Source organism: Hemiscyllium ocellatum, chromosome 28 (assembly GCF_020745735.1).
Source record: "Hemiscyllium ocellatum isolate sHemOce1 chromosome 28, sHemOce1.pat.X.cur, whole genome shotgun sequence".
NCBI lineage: Eukaryota > Metazoa > Chordata > Chondrichthyes > Orectolobiformes > Hemiscylliidae > Hemiscyllium > Hemiscyllium ocellatum.
Window position 1 is genome coordinate 45,195,519 of NC_083428.1, and position 17,536 is coordinate 45,213,054.

Here is a 17,536-nt window from a genome sequence, read left to right on the forward strand (position 1 = left end):
AGGACTGCGATGTCTCCACACTGAGAACACCTATCCTGAAGGTATTCCTTGTTGATTATAGAGAGAACTGCCCTTTAAAACACATACTTTTTCATGTAATGTGGGAGCAGCAGAAAAGTCAGCATTTATCTCCTGAAGTGCTCTAGCAATTCTCCGGCCAGGACATTGGTGCCCCTGCAGTTTAGATTACATACAGTGTGGAAACAGGCCCTTCGACCCAACAAGTCCACACTGACCCGCTGAAGCGCAACCCACCCATACCCATTCCCCATTTCAGCTAACACTACGGGCAATTTAGCATGGCCAATTCACCTAATCTGCACATCTTTGGACTGTGGGAGGAAACCGGAGCAAACCCACGCAGACACAGGGAGAATGTGCAAACTCCACACAGAGAGTCGCCTGAGGCGGGAATTGAACTCGGGTCCCTGGCGCTGTGAGGCAGCAGTGCTAACCACTGTGCCACCCCAAACTGCAGCCATCCCCTTTGTACAGGTCCCACCTTCCCCAGAAGGTACCCCAATGATCTCCAGCCCTCCGTCCACGCCCCAGCCCCTGTAACCACATGTTTAGCTGCCCTCGCTCCTTGCTCCTCGCCTCACCAGTATGAGGCGCTGGTAGTAATCCTGAGATTACTACTCTGCTCATCTTCCTTATTAACTTCCAACCTAACTCCCTGAAATCACTTTTTAGGTCCTCATCCCTTTTCCTAGCTCTGTCATTGGTCCCAATGTGCACCACGACTTCTGACTGCTCACCTCACCTGTCAGAATCCTGTAGACTCGATCAGAGACATCCTGGACCCTGGCACCTAGGAGGCAACCTACCTTCCAGGAGTCCCTTTGGGACCACGGAATATCCTGTCTATTCCTCTAACGACTGAGTCCCCAACCACGAGCACTTTTCTATGCTGCCCCCTTCCTTTCTGAGCCACAGAGCCAGGTTCAGTGCCAGAGACCTGGTCACCAAGACTTTCCCCGTCTAGGTCATCTTCCACACACACCCCCCAACAGTATCCATAACGGTATACTTATTATTGAGGGGGCCATCCACAGGGGATTCCTGCACTGCCTGCCTGTTCCCTTTCCATCCCCTGACTGTAACCCAGCTACCATCTCCCTGTCCCTGAGGCTGTTGCAGGATGTCAGATGAAACGTTCACACTAGAGCCTCCATCTTGGCTTGACTCCATCGTGTGAGAGGTCACTCTGGGGGGAGCAGATATTCTTTGCCACACTGGGCAGTGGGTGGGTCCTCTGGCAGGGCCAGCTCCTGGGTAGAGCCTGGTGCTGGCTGGAACCTGGGTGAGGGATTCGCACAGAGACTGCCCTGGAACTGTCCACAAGGGCAGCCCGTGCCAACAGGGCCCTCACGTGGAGCAATGGGCACCGAGTCTCCCTGGGACTGTCCAAATCCTTCCGTTTTCAATAAACCCACTGGGGAGGCGGGGTATTTGTGCCGTCCCTTGATGGGGACCTGAAGAGGGCATTATTTCTGCACCCTCTTTTCCTGTTTCCTGCAGGATTACAGTGTCATCAGCTGGCAACTCTGATTTGCAAGGGGGATGTGGGTGTCCCAGTCCAGGCTTCTCTTAAGATAAAGTTGCAGATTGAGTCAGCAATCAGGAAGGCAAATACAATGTTGTCATTCATCTAGAATATCAAAGTAGAGATTTACTTCTGAGCCTTTATGAGGCTCTGGTCAGACCACATTTAGAGTATTGAGAGCAATTCTGAGCCCCATTCCCCAGAGGGATGTACTGGCCCTAGAGCGAGTCCAGAGCAGATTCTCGAAAATAATCCCAGAACGAAAAGCTTAACATATGAGAAACATCTGGGTTATACTTGATGGAGTTTTGAAGGATGAGGGGGGGATCTAATTGAAACTCATAGAATACTGAACAGCCTGGACAGAGTGGACGCTGGGAAGGTCTCCATTGGTAGGAGAGACTGGGACCTAAGGGCACAGCCTTCGAGTAAAGGGATGAGGAGAACAGAGATGGGGAGAAACGTCTTCAGCCAGAGAGTGGTGAATCTATGGAATTCACTGCCAGAGAAGGCTGTGGAGGCCTGCTCACTGAGTATGTTGAAAACAGAGACAAATGCATTGTTGGTTGCCAAGGGGATCAAAGGTTATGGGGATAAAGCGGGAAAATGGGGTTGAAAAACTGATCAGAGTTGAAAATGTGTTGCTGGAAAAGTGCAGCAGGTCAGGCAGCATCCAAGGAGCAGGAGAGTCGACGTTTTGGACCTACTGCGCTTTTCCAGCAACACATTTTCAGCTCTGATCTCCAGCATCTGCAGTCTTCACTTTCTCCTTGAAAAACAGATCAGCCATGAACGAATGACAGAACAAACTTGATGGGCTGAATGGCCTAATTTCTGCTCCTGTGTCTCATGGTTTTATGATCTTGTATTGTTACAGTGCTGTGTCAATGGTGCTATAGTCTGTGTCAATGGTGCTATAATGCTGGGTCACTCCTGTTGGTGTAGAACTGGAGTGACGAGAAGCTCAACAAACATTGATAGACACTTCCCTAAAACTCCACCTAGCCAAACTGAGAGATACCAGCTCATTTCTGACGGAGCTCTCTTAACACTCACACCTCGCACAACTCACAACTCCCAGAACTCTTCCGAGTCCCCATCCCAGGTCAACCAATGGGCTCTCTGTCACAAGGACAATACCCTCTGTAAGTGGCTGATAAACAGGCCAACATATCTCAGTGACTGTTCCCTCAGCCTCTCTGACCTCTGGAGGTGACTAGTTCGTGTCATCTGCTTGTCTTGAGGTGGAATTGCCCTGACGTCCCCAATGTTGTCTCTGGGTCTTTGTGTTGGGATCATTCTCTGAAGCTGCTGACCTTGATTCCTCTGCTGGTGAGTGTAGCCTTTATCCCATTCTCTCCTAAATGTACAGGAATGTGTGGGATGGTGCTGGTGATGGTGGTGGTGGTGATGGTGGTGTGTAGTGAGAGCAGACATGGCCACACTCTCTGGCTCCTGGTTCATATAGTTTCATGTTTTATTGGATGTCACGGATGCCTCACACAGCAGAGGTTGTGGTCACATGATTACCGCACGCCTCCTGTCCACAAAGTACAGGTTAATTCCTCCGAACACTCATTCATTTCACTCATTATTAGTGAGTCCCTTTAATTAGGCATTTGTGAGCACCATAAACTGTACCCACCCAGTGTTACCACGGTCACTGAGTGTTACCACAGTCACCCAGTGTTATCACAGTCACCCAGTGTTACCACGGTCACCCAGAGTTACCAAGGTCACCCAGTGTTACCACAGTCACCCAGTGTTACCACGGTCACCCAGTGTTACCAAGGTCACCCAGTGTTACCACGGTCACCCAGTGTTATCACAGTCACCCAGTGTTATCACGGTCACCCAGTGTTACCATGGTCACTCGCTGTTACCATGGTCGCCCAGTGTTACCAAGGTCACCCAGTGTTACCACGGTCACCCAGTGTTATCACAGTCACCCAGTGTTATCACGGTCACCCAGTGTTACCATGGTCACTCGCTGTTACCACGGTCACCCAGAGTTACCAAGGTCACCCAGTGTTATCACAGTCACCCAGTGTTACCACGGTCACCCAGAGTTACCAAGGTCACCCAGTGTTACCACGGTCACCCAGTGTTATCACAGTCACCCAGTGTTATCACGGTCACCCAGTGTTACCATGGTCACTCGCTGTTACCATGGTCGCCCAGTGTTACCAAGGTTACCCAGTGTTACCAAGGTCACCCAGTGTTACCACGGTCACCCAGTGTTACCATGGTCACTCAGTATTACCACGGTCACCCAGTGTTACCACGGTCACCCAGTGTTATCACGGTCACCCAGTGTTACCATGGTCACTCGCTGTTACCATGGTCACCCAGTGTTACCAAGGTTACCCAGTGTTACCAAGGTCACCCAGTGTTACCACGGTCACCCAGTGTTACCAAGGTCACTCAGTGTTACCATGATTACCCAGTGTTATCATGGTCACTCGCTGTTACCACGGTCACCCAGTGTTACCACGGTCACCCAGTGTTACCATGCTCACCCAGTCTTACCATGGTCACTTGCTGTTACCACAGTCACCCAGCTTTACCACAATCACCCACTGTTACCATGGTCACTGGCTGTTACCATGGTCACCCAGTGTTATCACAGTCACATTTCAATCACATTGTTCATTAATATAATTTGGGTGTCCCTGGCTAGGCCCGTGTTTATTGCCCAAACTTAATGCCCTGGGGGTGTTGGGGGTCTCTTAAGAGTGAACTGCACTGTTCTGGGTCTGGAGTCACATGTAGGCCAGCCCAGGTAAGGACAGCAGATTTCCTTCCCTGATATCTGACCATTGCTGACAATTGACAATGGTTTCCATTAGACTCTTAATTCCAGTTTATTTTCGAAACTCGAATTCCACCACGTGCTGTGGTGGGATTTAAAGCCCAGGTCCCCAGAACACCACTTGGATTACTGGTCTGGTGAGGGAACACCACCAGGCCAGCACCTCATCCTTACGTTGATCGAGGCAGTGTTGGAGTCCTCACTACTATGTGCGCGCGTGACATCTGAAGTTCCTTCTGGCCCCCTCCTCCTGCTGCCCTCATGACGGTGTCCAACTCCACTCAGCCAGCACCATCACCTTTCCCCTTTGCTCTATGGCCCTTAGGCCTCCTCCTGGTTCCCTGGACTCCATCGCCATTTCTGTGCAGGTACGATCTCCATCACGCCCGCCACACAGCCCTCCTGCTGACCACCGTGCCAATGCTTGCTGGCACCCCCGTGCTGCCGTTCACTTCTGTCTTCCAAACATGAGACCCTCCGGTGTCTGAGCCCACGTTGGGCACAAACCGAGCACCCCCCCCAGCCCTCAGCCCCCACCCCATGCCAGTTCCCTCTGCCACGGCGAAGATCCCCATTACCAGCACAATGTTTCAGCCTCCCAAGGAGCTGATGGTGTTCCTCCAGGCTCAGTGTACGATGTGACTCTCAGCCGAGTCTGGGCAGTCACTGTCTCTGATGAGGTTCTGACTGTACCCTTCAGGCTGCAGAATCACAGTAAAACATTAGCCAACGCCAGTTAAAGGTAAACGATTGGTTAAGTGATGGTTTGCAGGTAAAAGTAATCAGAGTTTATTGGAAAGTACATCAAAGGGGAGCCAGAAAGGACGTACTGTCTCATCAGTGAAGTGAAACAGATTGCTCCTGAGGCAACATTACTCAGCTGATAGCACAGTCTGCAATATCTAACCACACATCCAAGCTAACAGTGGGAGCAGGAATTCAGTTCTATTTCCCCCCAAGGTAAAAGTGAGAGACAAACAGAGAGAGAGAAAGTGGGAGAGGACTCAGGACAATGCCAGCGATTTCTTCATCTTTGCCTCTGCCTAAGTCTGAGTGGTATCGGGTTTTTTTGGAAGGCTTTTTTGCCCAGGTCCTGCTGTGTTTTCCCATTGCACGTTACCCAACTCACCTTGTTAATGACGTGCTGCCTGCCATGGTGTCTCTCACATCATTTTTTTTTATTCACTCGGAGGACATGGGCATCGCTGGCTGGGCCCAGCATTTATTACCCATCCCTAGTTGCCCCTTGAGAAGGTGAAGGTGATCTGGCTTCTTGAACCGCTGCAGTTCCCGTGTTGCAGGTAGACCCATAATGTCCACAGGGAAAGAACTCCAGGACTTTGACCCAGCGACAGTGAAGGAATGGAGATAGGTTTCCAAGTCAGGGTGGTGAGTGGCCCAGAGGGGAGCTGCAGCTGGTGGTGTTCTTCTGAATCTGCCCATGCCCTTGTAGATGGAAGTGGTCGTTGGTTTGGAAGGTGCTGTCTGAGGATCTTTGGTGAATTTCTGCAGTGCGTCTTATAACTAGTACACACTGCTGCTACAGAGCGTTGGTGATGGAGGGAGTGGATGTTTGTGGATGTGGGGCCAATCAAGCAGACAGCTTCATCCTGGATGACGTCAAGCTTCTGGAGTGTTGTTGGAGTTACACCCATCCAGACAACCGGGGAGTTTTCCATCACACTCCTTATGGATGTGCCTTGTAGATGGTGGACAGGCTTTGGGGTGTCAGGAGGTGGGTTACTGTCCGCAGTATTCCTAGCCTCTTCTGTGTTGTTGTAGTCACACGGTATATAATGGTGAGTCCAGTTGAGTTTCTGGTCAATGGCCAACCCCCAAGATGTTGATAGTTGGCGATTCAGTGATGGTAACGCCATTGAATGTTAACGGGTGGTGATTAGAATCTCTCTTTTGAGAAAGTGTTGATGAGTTGGTGAATGTTGACGAGTAGTTCAGTCCCCATCTAATCGCATGTTGTTTCTGGAACAACTCGCCAATGTCAGGATATCCCAGCATCCTTTTCACCCAAGCCATCTTTATATTCTACTGTCAGCCTGGGTCAGCCCTGCCTGGGTCCTGTCATTTCCCCTGGGACAGGGCAGACATGGGGAGATCGGTGCCTTCCTTATCGCCCAGGGCCTCGTTCTCCTACTGGGCAGGATGGGACAGGTGGGGCCAGGACTCCTGATCATGCCAGCCTGGTCCCAGGTCAGTTCAGGGGAGGACTGTCGAACGAAGGTCCATGTCATACTCCACTCAGCCAGGGTAAGTGCTCTTATTATTCTTTGCTCCAATACCTCACCCCACTCTATCTCTGCTCCCCTATCCATCTCCCACCAAGGCCTGTGCTCTGCCACTCTCACTATCACCTGCAACGTGTTCACCACTGGCCCTCGGTCACCTCAGTGCTGCCTACACCCTCGCTCAGGGCACCTCCTCACCAACATGGAAAGTCAGAGCACCTCCTGTAATACCTGCCTCCCTCTGATTCTGGGAGCAAACCAATCCCAGGGCAGAGAGAGAGAGAGGGAGAGAAACTCCCTGGGCCCAACATTCGACTCCTCAAGACCGGAGTAATATGAACCTGGGCTCAGAGTGAATGAAGGCTGGGACAATATGTGAAGAGGCAGAGCTGTAGTCTGGTCTCCCCCAAGCAAACAGTGTCCTTTAATAATTGTCCAATAACTGTAATGGCGGCACGATGGCTCAGTGGTCAGTACTGCTGCCTCACAGCGCCAGGGACCCGGGTTCAATTCCTGCCTCAGGCAAATATCTGTGTGGAGTTTTCCTGATGACTGTGTGTGTTTGGAGAGTTTACCAAGATGGGAGTTTGAATATTAAGGAGGTGAGTTGGGGGGCGGGGGCGCTGTCATTGACAAGGTCTTTAACAATCAGTAATGGCAATTGGCAATTTACCGCTGCCTTGTGAGAATGTTGTTGTGAAAAGCAGTTACCGTGGAGGAGGAGGCTCTCAATGTTGAGATGGGCCTCACTGGAAACCGTGACTCGGTTATAAATCTCACCACATCCTACGTCACTCGGTCTCTGATAAAACCTTGCCCGATGTGGGCATTGTGGCCCACACCATCTATCGTTCATTGCCCATCTCCAGATGCCCCTCCAAAGGTGGGAGTGAGCTGCCTTGCTCACTCAGTACAGTCCATGTGCAGTAGATAGACCCACAATGGGGTCACTGGGCGTTGGGTCACAGGGAGTGGGGTCACGAAGTGGTGTCACTGGGATTCGTCACTGGGATTGAGGTCACTGTGAGTGGATACACTGAGATTGAGGTCACTGGGTGTGAGGTCACTGGGGGTGGGGTCCCTGGGAGTGGGGTCACTGAGATGGGGGGCACTGGACATGGAATCACAGGGAGTGGGGTCACTGGGATTGGGTTCACGGGGTAGAGGACACCTGGGTGTGGGGTCACTGTGAATGTATACACTGGGAGTTAGGTGACTGGGAGTGAAACCACTGGGAGTGAGGTTATCGATAGTGAGGTCACTGAGAGTGAGGTCTGAGAGAGTGAGATCACTGGAATTGAGTTCACTGGGAGTAGGATCACTTGGGGGTAGTGTTTCAGGGAGTGAGATCACTGTGTGTGAAGTCATTGGGAGTAAAGTCACTGGGAGTGGGGTCACTTGAGTGAGGTCACTGAGAGTGGGGTCACTGAGAGTGGGGTCACTGTGAGTGAGGTCACTGAGAGTGAGGTCACTCTGAGTGGGGTCACTGTGAGTGGGGTAGCTGGGAGTGGGGTCATTGGGAATCATTGGGAGATCACAGGGTGGGGTCACAAGGAATGGATTTATAGTGAGTGGTGTCACTGGGAGTGAGATCACCGATAATGAGGTCACTGGGAGTGAGGTCACTAGGAGTGAGAATAATGGGAGTGGGACCAGTGAGTGAGGACACTCAGATTGGAGACACTGGGATTGAGGTCACTGGGAGTGAGGACGCTGAGATTGGAGTCATTGGGAGTGGTGTCACTGAGGTGGGATCACAGGGAATGGATATACACTGAGTGGTGTCACTGGGAGTGGTTACATTGGGATTGAGGTCATTGGGAGTGAGGATAATGGGAGTGGGATCACGGTAAGTGAGGACACTGGGTTTGGGGTCACTGTGAGTGGAGTTACTGGGAAGGGGACACTGGGCGTTGGAACAGGGAGCAGATTTACTGTGAGTGGTGTCATTGGGATTCAAGTCACTGGGAGTGAAGTCACTTCCAGTGGGCTCTGTGGGAATGGGGTTGCTGAGATTGAGGTCACTGGAAGTAGTATCACTGGGGGTGGGGTCACTAGGAATTGGATCACTGGCAGTGGAGTCTCAGGGAGTGGGGTCACTGGGAATGAGGACCCTCAGAGTGGCATCACTGACAGTGAGGTCACTATGGATGGGGTCACTGGGAGTGATGACACTGGGAATGGTGTCACTGGGAATGAGGTCACTGGGAATGGGGTCACTGGCCCTTGGGTCACAGAATGTAATATCACTGGGACTGGGTAACTGGGAGTGGGGTCACTGGGAGTGGGGTCATAGGGAGATGGGTCACTGGGAGCAAGGCCAATGTGAGTGGATACACTTTGATTTATGTCACTGGGAGTGAGGTCACTGGGATTGAGGTTACTTGGAGTGACAACACTTGGATTGAGATGACAGTTCACTGGAGTTGAGGTCACCTGGAGTGAGTGGAGACACTGTCAGTGAGATCACAGGGAATGGGGTCGCTAGGAGTGGGGTCACTGAGAGTGGCATCATGGGAGTGGGGTCACTGAGAGTGGGGTCACTGAGAGTGGGCCCACAGGGAGTTGTGTCACTGAGAGTGGGATCACTGAGAGTGGGGTCACAGGGAGTGGGGTCACTGAGAGTGAGGTCACTGAGAATGGGGTCACTGAGAGTAAGGTCACTGAGAGTGGGGTCACTGAGAGTGGGGTCACTGAGAGTGAGGTAAAAGGGTGTGGCATCATTGGGAATGGGGTCACTGAGAGTGGGGTCACTGAGAATGGTGTTAATGCGAGTGGGGTCACAGGGAGTGAGGTCACTGGGAGTGGGGTCACTGAGAGTTGGGTCGCTGAGAGTGAGGTCACAGGGAGTGAGGTCACAGGGAGTGGGGTCACTGAGAGTGGGGTTACTGGCAGTGGGGTAACAGAGTGAGGTCACGGGGTTGTGTCACTGAGAGAGGGGTCACTGAGAGTGAGGTCACACTGAGTGGCGTCACTGGGAATGGGGTGACTGAGAGTGGGGTCACTGAGAGTGGGGTCACAGGGAGTGGGGTCACAGGGAGTGGGGTCACAGAGAGGGGGTCGCAGAGAGTGGGGTCACTGATAGTGGGGTCACAGGGAGTGGGGTCACAGAGAGTGGGGTCACAGGAGTTGTGTCACTGAGAGTGGGGTCACTGAGAGTGAGGTCACTAAAAGTAAGGTCATTGAGAGTGAGGTCACTGAGATTGGGGTCACAGGGAGTGGGGTCACTGAGAGTGGGGTCACTGAGAGTGAGGTCATAGGGAGTGGGGTCACTGGGAGTGGGATCACTGGGAGTGGGGTCACGGGAGTTGTGTAACTGAGAGAGGGGTCACTGAGAGTGAGGTCACAGGGAGTGGCGTCACTGGGAGTGGGGTGACGAGGAGTGGGGTCACTGAGAGTGGGGTCACAGGGAGTGGGGTCACAGGGAGTGAGGTCACAGAAGTTGTGTCACTGAGAGTGGGGTCACTGAGAGTGAGGTCACAGGAAGTGGCGTCACTGGGACTGGGGTCACTGTTAGTGGAGTCACTGAGAGTGGGGTCACTGAGAATGAGGTCACGGGAGTTGTGTCACTGAGAGTGGGGTCACTGAGAGTTAGGTCACTGAGAGGGGGGTCGCGGAGAGTGGGGTCACTGAGAGTGGGGTCACTGAGAGGGGTGTCGCTGAGAGTGGGGTCACTGAGAGTGTGGTCACAGGGAGTGGGGTCACTGGGAAGGGAGTCACTGAGAGGAGGGTCACTGAGAGTGGGGTTACAGGGAGTGGGTTCACAGTGAATGGGGTCACTGAGAGTGAGATCACTGACAGTGGGGTTACTGAGAGTGAGGTCACTGAGAGTGGGATTGCTGAGAGTGAGGTCACAGGGAGTGGGGTCACTGAGAGTGAAGTCACAGGGAATAGGGTCACTGAGAATGAGGTCACTAACAGTGGGGTCACTGAGAGTAGGGTCACTGAGAGTGGGGTCAGAGGGAGTGGGGTCACCGTAGTGCAGGTGAGAGGGAGTGGGATCACTGAGAATGGGGTCACTGGGAATGGGGTCACTGAGAGTGGTGTCACTGAGAGTGGGGTCACAGGGAGTGAGGTCACTAGGAATGGGGTCACTGGGAGCGAGGTCACTGAGAGTGGGGCTAGAGAGAGTGGGGTCAGTGAGAGTGAGGTCACTGACAGTGGGGTCACTGAGACTGAGGTCACTGAGAGTGGGGTCACTGTGAGTGAAGTCACTGAGAGTGGGGTCACTGGGAGTGAGGTCACTGAGATGGTGTCACTGAGAGTGGGGTCACAGGCAGTGGGGTCACTGAGAGTGAGGTCACAGGGAGTGGGGTCACTGGGAGTGGGGTCACTGAGAGTGGCGTCATGGTGAGTGGGGTCACTGAGAGTGGGGTCACAGGGAATGGGGTCACTGAGAGGGGTGTCGCTGAGTGTGGGGTCACCGAGAGTGGGGTCACAGTGCATGGGGTCACTGAGAGTTGGGTTGCTGAGAGTGAGGTCACGGGAGTGGGGTCACGGGGAGTGGGGTCACTGAGAGTGGTGTCACTGATAGTGGGGTCAGAGGGAGAGGGGTCACCGAGAGTGAGGTCACTGAGAGTGGGGTCACTGAGAGTGGGGTCACAGGAGTGATGTCACTGGGAGTCGGGTCACTGGGAGCGAGATCACTGAGAGTGGGGCCAGAGAGAGTGAGGTCACTCAGAGAGAGGTCACTGGGAGTGGGGTCACACAGAGTGGGGTCACTGAGAGTGGGGTCACTGACAGTGGGGTCACAGGGAGTGGGGTCAGTGGGAGAGGGGTCACTGAGAGTGGGGTCACTGTGAGTGGGGTCACTGACAGTGGGGTCACTGAGACTGAGGTCACTGAGAGTGAGGTCATTGTGAGTGAAGTCACTGAGAGTGGGGTCACTGGGAGTGAGGTCACAGGGAGTGGGGTCACTGGGAGTGGGGTCACTGGGAGTGGGGTCACAGGGAATGGGGTCACTGAGGGTAGGGTCACAGGGAGTGGGGCCAGAGAGAGTGAGGTCACTGAGAGTGAGGCCACTGGGAGTGGGGTCACTGAGAGTGGGGTCAGAGGGAGTGGGGTCACTGGGAGTGGGGTCATTGGGAATAGGGTCACTGTGAATGGGGTCACTGAGAGTGGGGTCACTGACAGTGGGGTCACTGAGACTGAGGTCACTGAGAGTGAGGTCATTGTGAGTGAAGTCACTGAGAGTGGGGTCACTGGGAGTGAGGTCACAGGGAGTGGTGTCACTGGGAGTGGTGTCACTGAGAATGGCGTCATGGAGAATGGGGTCACTGAGTGTGGCGTCACAGGGAGAGGGGTCACTGAGAGTGGGGTCAGAGGGATTGGGGTCATGGGAGTGGGGTCACAGGAATGATGTGACTGGGAGTGAGGTCACTGGGAGCGAGATCACTGAGAGTGGGGCCAGAGAGAGTGGGGTCACTGAGAGTGGGGTCACTGAGAGTGGAATCATGGGGAGGAGGGTCACTGAGTGGGGTCACAGCAAGTGGGGTCACTGAAAGTTGGGTTGCTGTGAGTGAGGTCACTGTGAGTGCAGTCACTGAGAGTGGGGTCATTGGGAGTGGGGTCACAGGGAATGGGGTCACTGAAAGTTGGGTCACTGAGAATGAGGTCACAGGGAGTGGGGTCACTGAGAGTGAGGTCACAGGGAGTGGGGTCACTGGGAGTGGAGTCACTGAGAGTGGAGTCACAGGGAGTGGGGTCAATGAGAGGGGTGTTGCTGAGATTGGGGTGACTGAGAGTGAGGTCACAGGGCGTGGGGTCACTGAGAATTGGGTCGCTGAGAGTGAGGTCACGGGTAGTGGGGAAACTGAGAGTGGGGTCACTGGGAGTGGGGTCACTGAGAGTGGGGCCAGAGAGAGTGGGGTCACTGAGAGTGCGGTCACTGTGAGTGAGGTCAGAAGGAGTGGGGTCACTGAGAGTGGGGTCAGCAGGAGTGGGGTCACTGAGAGTGAGGCCACTGAGAGTTGGGTCGCTGAGAGTGGGGATACAGGGAGTGGGTCACAGGGAGTGAGGTCACAGGAAGTGGCGTCATGGGAATGGGGTCACTGAGAGTGGGGTCACTCAGAGTGGGGTCACAGAGAGTGAGGTCACAGGGAATGGGGTCACTGGGAGTGGGGTCACTGAGAGTTGGGTCGCTGAGAGTGAGATCACAGGGAGTGTGGTCACTGAGAGTGAGGTCTCTGGGAGTGGGGTCACAGGGAGTGGGGTCACTGAGAGTTGGGTCGCGGAGAATGAGGTCACAGGGAGTGGTGTCACTGAGAGAGGGGTCACTGAGAGAGGGGCCACGGAGACTGGAGTCACTGACAGGGAGATCAATGAGAGTGAACTCACTGAGAATGGGGTCACTGGGAGTGGGGTCAGAGGGAGTGGGTTCACTGAGAGTGAGGTCACTGAGAGTGGGGTCACTGGGAGAGGGGTCACTGAGAGTGGGGTCATGGGGAGTGGGGTCACAGAGTGGGGTCATAGAGAGTGGGGTCACTGAGAGTTGGGTCACTGGGAGAGGGGTCACTGAGAGTGGGGCCAGAGAGAGTGAGGTTACTGAGAGTAGGGTCACTGAGAGTGGGGTCACTGAGAGTAGGGTCACTGAGAGTAGGGTCACTGAGAGTGGGGCCAGAGAGTGAGGTCACAGAGTGAGGTCACTGAGAGTGGGGTCACTGAGAGTGGGGTCACAGGGCATGGGGTCACTGAGGGAGTTGGGTCGCTGAGAGTGAGGTCACAGGGAGTGGAGTCATGGTAATGGGGTCACTGAGAGTTGGGTCGCTGAGAGGGAGGTCACAGGGAGTGGGGTCACTGAGAGTGAGGTCACAGGGAGTGGGGTCACTGAGTGTTGGGTCGCTGAGAGTGAGGTCACAGGGAGTGGGGTCACTGAGAGTGAGGTCACGGGAGTTGTGTCACTGAGAGAGGGGTCACTGAGAGTGAGGTCACAGGGAGTGGCGTCACTGGGAATGGGGGGACTGAGAGTGGGGTCCCTGAGAGTGGAGTCACAGGGAGTGGGGTCACTGGGAATGGAGTCACTGATAGGGGTGTCACTGAGAGTGGGGTCACAGGGAATGGAGTCACAGGAAATGGGGTCACTGAGAGTTGGGTCACTGAGAGTGGGGCCTCGGAGACTGGAGTCACTGAGAGTGAGGTCACGGGAGTTGTGTCACTGAGAGAGGGGTCACTGAGAGTGAGGTCACAGGGAGTGGCGTCACTGGGAATGGGGGGACTGAGAGTGGGGTCCCTGAGAGTGGAGTCACAGGGAGTGGGGTCACTGGGAATGGAGTCACTGATAGGGGTGTCACTGAGAGTGGGGTCACAGGGAGTGGAGTCACAGGAAATGGGGTCACTGAGAGAGGGGTCACTGAGAGTGGGGCCTCGGAGACTGGAGTCACTGAGAGTGAGATCAATGAGAGTGAGCTCACTGAGAATGGAGTCACTGGGAGTGGGGTCAGAGGGAGTGGGGTCATTGAGAGTGAGGTCACTGAGAGTGGGGTCACTGTGAGTGAGGTCACTGACAGTGGGGTCACTGACAGTGGGGTCGCAGAGAGTGAGGTCACGGGAATTCTGTCACTGAGAGTGAGGTCACTGAGAGTGGGATCACTGGGAGAGGGGTCACTGAGAGTGGGGCCAGAGAGTGAGGTCACTGGGAGCGAGGTCACTGAGAGTGGGGTCAGTGAGAGTGGAGTCACTGAGAGTGGGGCCAGAGAGAGTGAGGTCACAGAGTGAGGTCACTGGGAGTGGGGTCACTGGGAATGGGGTCACAGGGAGTGGTGTCACTGAGAGTGAGATCCCAGGGAGTGGGGTCACTGAGAGTTGGGTCGCGGAGAATAAGGTCACAGGGAGTGGGGTCACTGGGAGTGAGGTCACTGAGAATGGCGTCATGGTGAATGGGGTCACTGAGAGTGGTGTCACTGAGAGTTGGGTCACTGAGAGTGGGGTCACTGGGAGCGAGGTCACTGAGAGTGGGGTCAGAGAGAGTGGGGTCAGTGAGAGTGGGATCACTGAGAGTGGGGTCACTGAGAATGAGGTCACAGGGAGTGGGGTCACTGAGAGAGGGGTCAGAGGGAGTGGGGTCACAGGAATGATGTCACTGGGAGTGGGGTCCCTGGGAGTGAGGTCACTGAGAGTGGGGTCAGAGAGAGTGGGGTCACTGCCATTGAGGTCACTGTGAGTGAGGTCACTGAGAGTGAAGCCACTGAGAATGGGGTTGCTGAGAGTGATGTCACAGGAAGTGGGGTCACTGAGAGTGAGGTCACTGGGAGTGGGTTCACTGAGAGTTGATTCACTGAGAGTAGGTCACAGAGAGTGGTGTCACTGAGAGTGGAGTCACTGAGAGTGGGATCACTGAGAGTGGGGTCACAGGAGTGATGTCACTGAGAGTGGGGTCACAGGGAGTGGGGTGACTGAGAGTGGGGTCACTGAGAGTGAGGTCACTGGGAGTGGGGTCACTGAGAGAGGGGTCAGAGGGAGTGGGGTCACTGGGAGAGGGGTCACTGAGAGTAGGGTCACAGGGAGTGGGGTCACTGAGAGTTGGGTCGCGGAGAATGAGGTCACAGGGAGTGGTGTCACTGGGAGTGGGGTCACAGAGAGTGGGGTCACTGTGAGTGAGGTCACTGACAGTGGGGTCACTGAGAGTGAGGTCACGGGAATTCTGTCACTGAGAGTGAGGTCACTGAGAGTGGGGTCAGAGAGAGTGGGGTCAGTGAGAGTGGGGTCACTGAGAGTGGGGTCACTGAGAATGGCGTTATGGTGAAGGGGTCACTGAGAGGGGTATCACTGAGAGTGGGGTCACTGAGAGTGGGGTCACAGGAATGATGTCACTGGGAGTGGGGTCACAGGGAGTGAGGTCACTGAGAATGGGGTCAGAGAGAGTGGAGTCACTGCCATTGATGTCACTGTGAGTGAGGTCACTGGGATTAGGTCACAGAGAGTGGTGTCACTGAGAGTGGAGTCACTGAGAGTGGGATCACTGAGAGTGGGGTCACAGGGAGTGGGGTCACTGAGAGTTGGGTTGCGGAGAATGAGGTCACAGGGAGTGGTGTCACTGGGGGTGGGATCACAGAGAGTGGGGTCACTGAGAGTGGGGTCACTGGGAGTGAGGTCACTGAGAATGGCGTCATGGTGAATGGGGTCACTGAGAGTCGTGTCACTGAGAGTGGGGTCACTGAGAGTGGGGTCAGTGAGAATGGCGTCATGGTGAATGGGGTCACTGAGAGTCGTGTCACTGAGAGTGGGGTCAGAAGGAGTGGGGTCACTGGGAGTTGGCTCGATGAGAGTGAGGTCCCAGGGAGTTGTGTCACTGAGAGAGGGGTCACTGAGAGTGAGGTCACAGGGAGTGGGGTCAGAGGGAGTGGGGTCACTGAGAGAGGGGTCACTGAGAGTGGGACCACGGAGACTGGAGTCACTGACAGTGAGATCAATGAGAGTGAACTCACTGAGAATGGGGTCACTGAGAGTGGGGTCACTGAGAGTGGGGTCACTGAGAGTGGGGTCACAGGGAGAGGGGTCACTGAGAGTAGGGTCACAGGGAGAGGGATCACTGAGATAGGGGTCACAGAGAGTGGGGTCACTGAGATAGGGGTCACTGAGAGTGGGGTCACTGAGAGTTGGGTCGCGGAGAATGAGGACACAGGGAGTGGTGTCACTGGGAGTGGGGTCACAGAGAGTGGCGTCATGGGGAATGGGGTCACTGAGAGCGGGGTCACTGAGAGTGGGATCACTGAGAGTGGGGTCACAGGGAGTGGGGTCAGTGGGAGTGGTATCACTGAGAGTGACGTCATGGGGAGTGGGGTCACAGAGTGGGGTCACAGCAAGTGGGGTCACTGAGAGTGAAGTCACAGGGAGTAGGGTCACTGAGAGTTGGGTCACTGGGAGCGAGGTCACTGAGAGTGGGGTCAGTGAGAGTGGAGTCACTGAGAGTGGGGCCAGAGAGAGTGAGGTCACAGAGTGAGGTCACTGGGAGTGGGGTCACTGGGAATGGGGTCACAGGGAGTGGTGTCACTGAGAGTGAGATCCCAGGGAGTGGGGTCACTGAGAGTTGGGTCGCGGAGAATAAGGTCACAGGGAGTGGGGTCACTGGGAGTGAGGTCACTGAGAATGGCGTCATGGTGAATGGGGTCACTGAGAGTGGTGTCACTGAGAGTTGGGTCACTGAGAGTGGGGTCACTGGGAGCGAGGTCACTGAGAGTGGGGTCAGAGAGAGTGGGGTCAGTGAGAGTGGGATCACTGAGAGTGGGGTCACTGAGAATGAGGTCACAGGGAGTGGGGTCACTGAGAGAGGGGTCAGAGGGAGTGGGGTCACAGGAATGATGTCACTGGGAGTGGGGTCCCTGGGAGTGAGGTCACTGAGAGTGGGGTCAGAGAGAGTGGGGTCACTGCCATTGAGGTCACTGTGAGTGAGGTCACTGAGAGTGAAGCCACTGAGAATGGGGTTGCTGAGAGTGATGTCACAGGAAGTGGGGTCACTGAGAGTGAGGTCACTGGGAGTGGGTTCACTGAGAGTTGATTCACTGAGAGTAGGTCACAGAGAGTGGTGTCACTGAGAGTGGAGTCACTGAGAGTGGGATCACTGAGAGTGGGGTCACAGGAGTGATGTCACTGAGAGTGGGGTCACAGGGAGTGGGGTGACTGAGAGTGGGGTCACTGAGAGTGAGGTCACTGGGAGTGGGGTCACTGAGAGAGGGGTCAGAGGGAGTGGGGTCACTGGGAGAGGGGTCACTGAGAGTAGGGTCACAGGGAGTGGGGTCACTGAGAGTTGGGTCGCGGAGAATGAGGTCACAGGGAGTGGTGTCACTGGGAGTGGGGTCACAGAGAGTGGGGTCACTGTGAGTGAGGTCACTGACAGTGGGGTCACTGAGAGTGAGGTCACGGGAATTCTGTCACTGAGAGTGAGGTCACTGAGAGTGGGGTCAGAGAGAGTGGGGTCAGTGAGAGTGGGGTCACTGAGAG

The 17,536-nt window shown here is 54.7% G+C and overlaps 1 protein-coding gene across 1 annotated transcript in view; it reads right to left on the reverse strand.

Annotated features, from left to right (window-relative positions):
• Positions 1–4,984: 4,984 nt before the first annotated feature.
• LOC132829041 (mucin-4-like) overlaps positions 4,985–17,536 on the reverse strand; it is a gene marked incomplete at its 5' end in the record, with an annotated part of 62,749 nt that continues 50,197 nt past the window's right edge. Inside the window, one exon of the mRNA XM_060846328.1 lies at positions 4,985–5,059. Within this exon, the coding sequence (XP_060702311.1) occupies positions 4,985–5,059 (75 nt within the window). The remainder of the gene's footprint in view (positions 5,060–17,536) is intronic.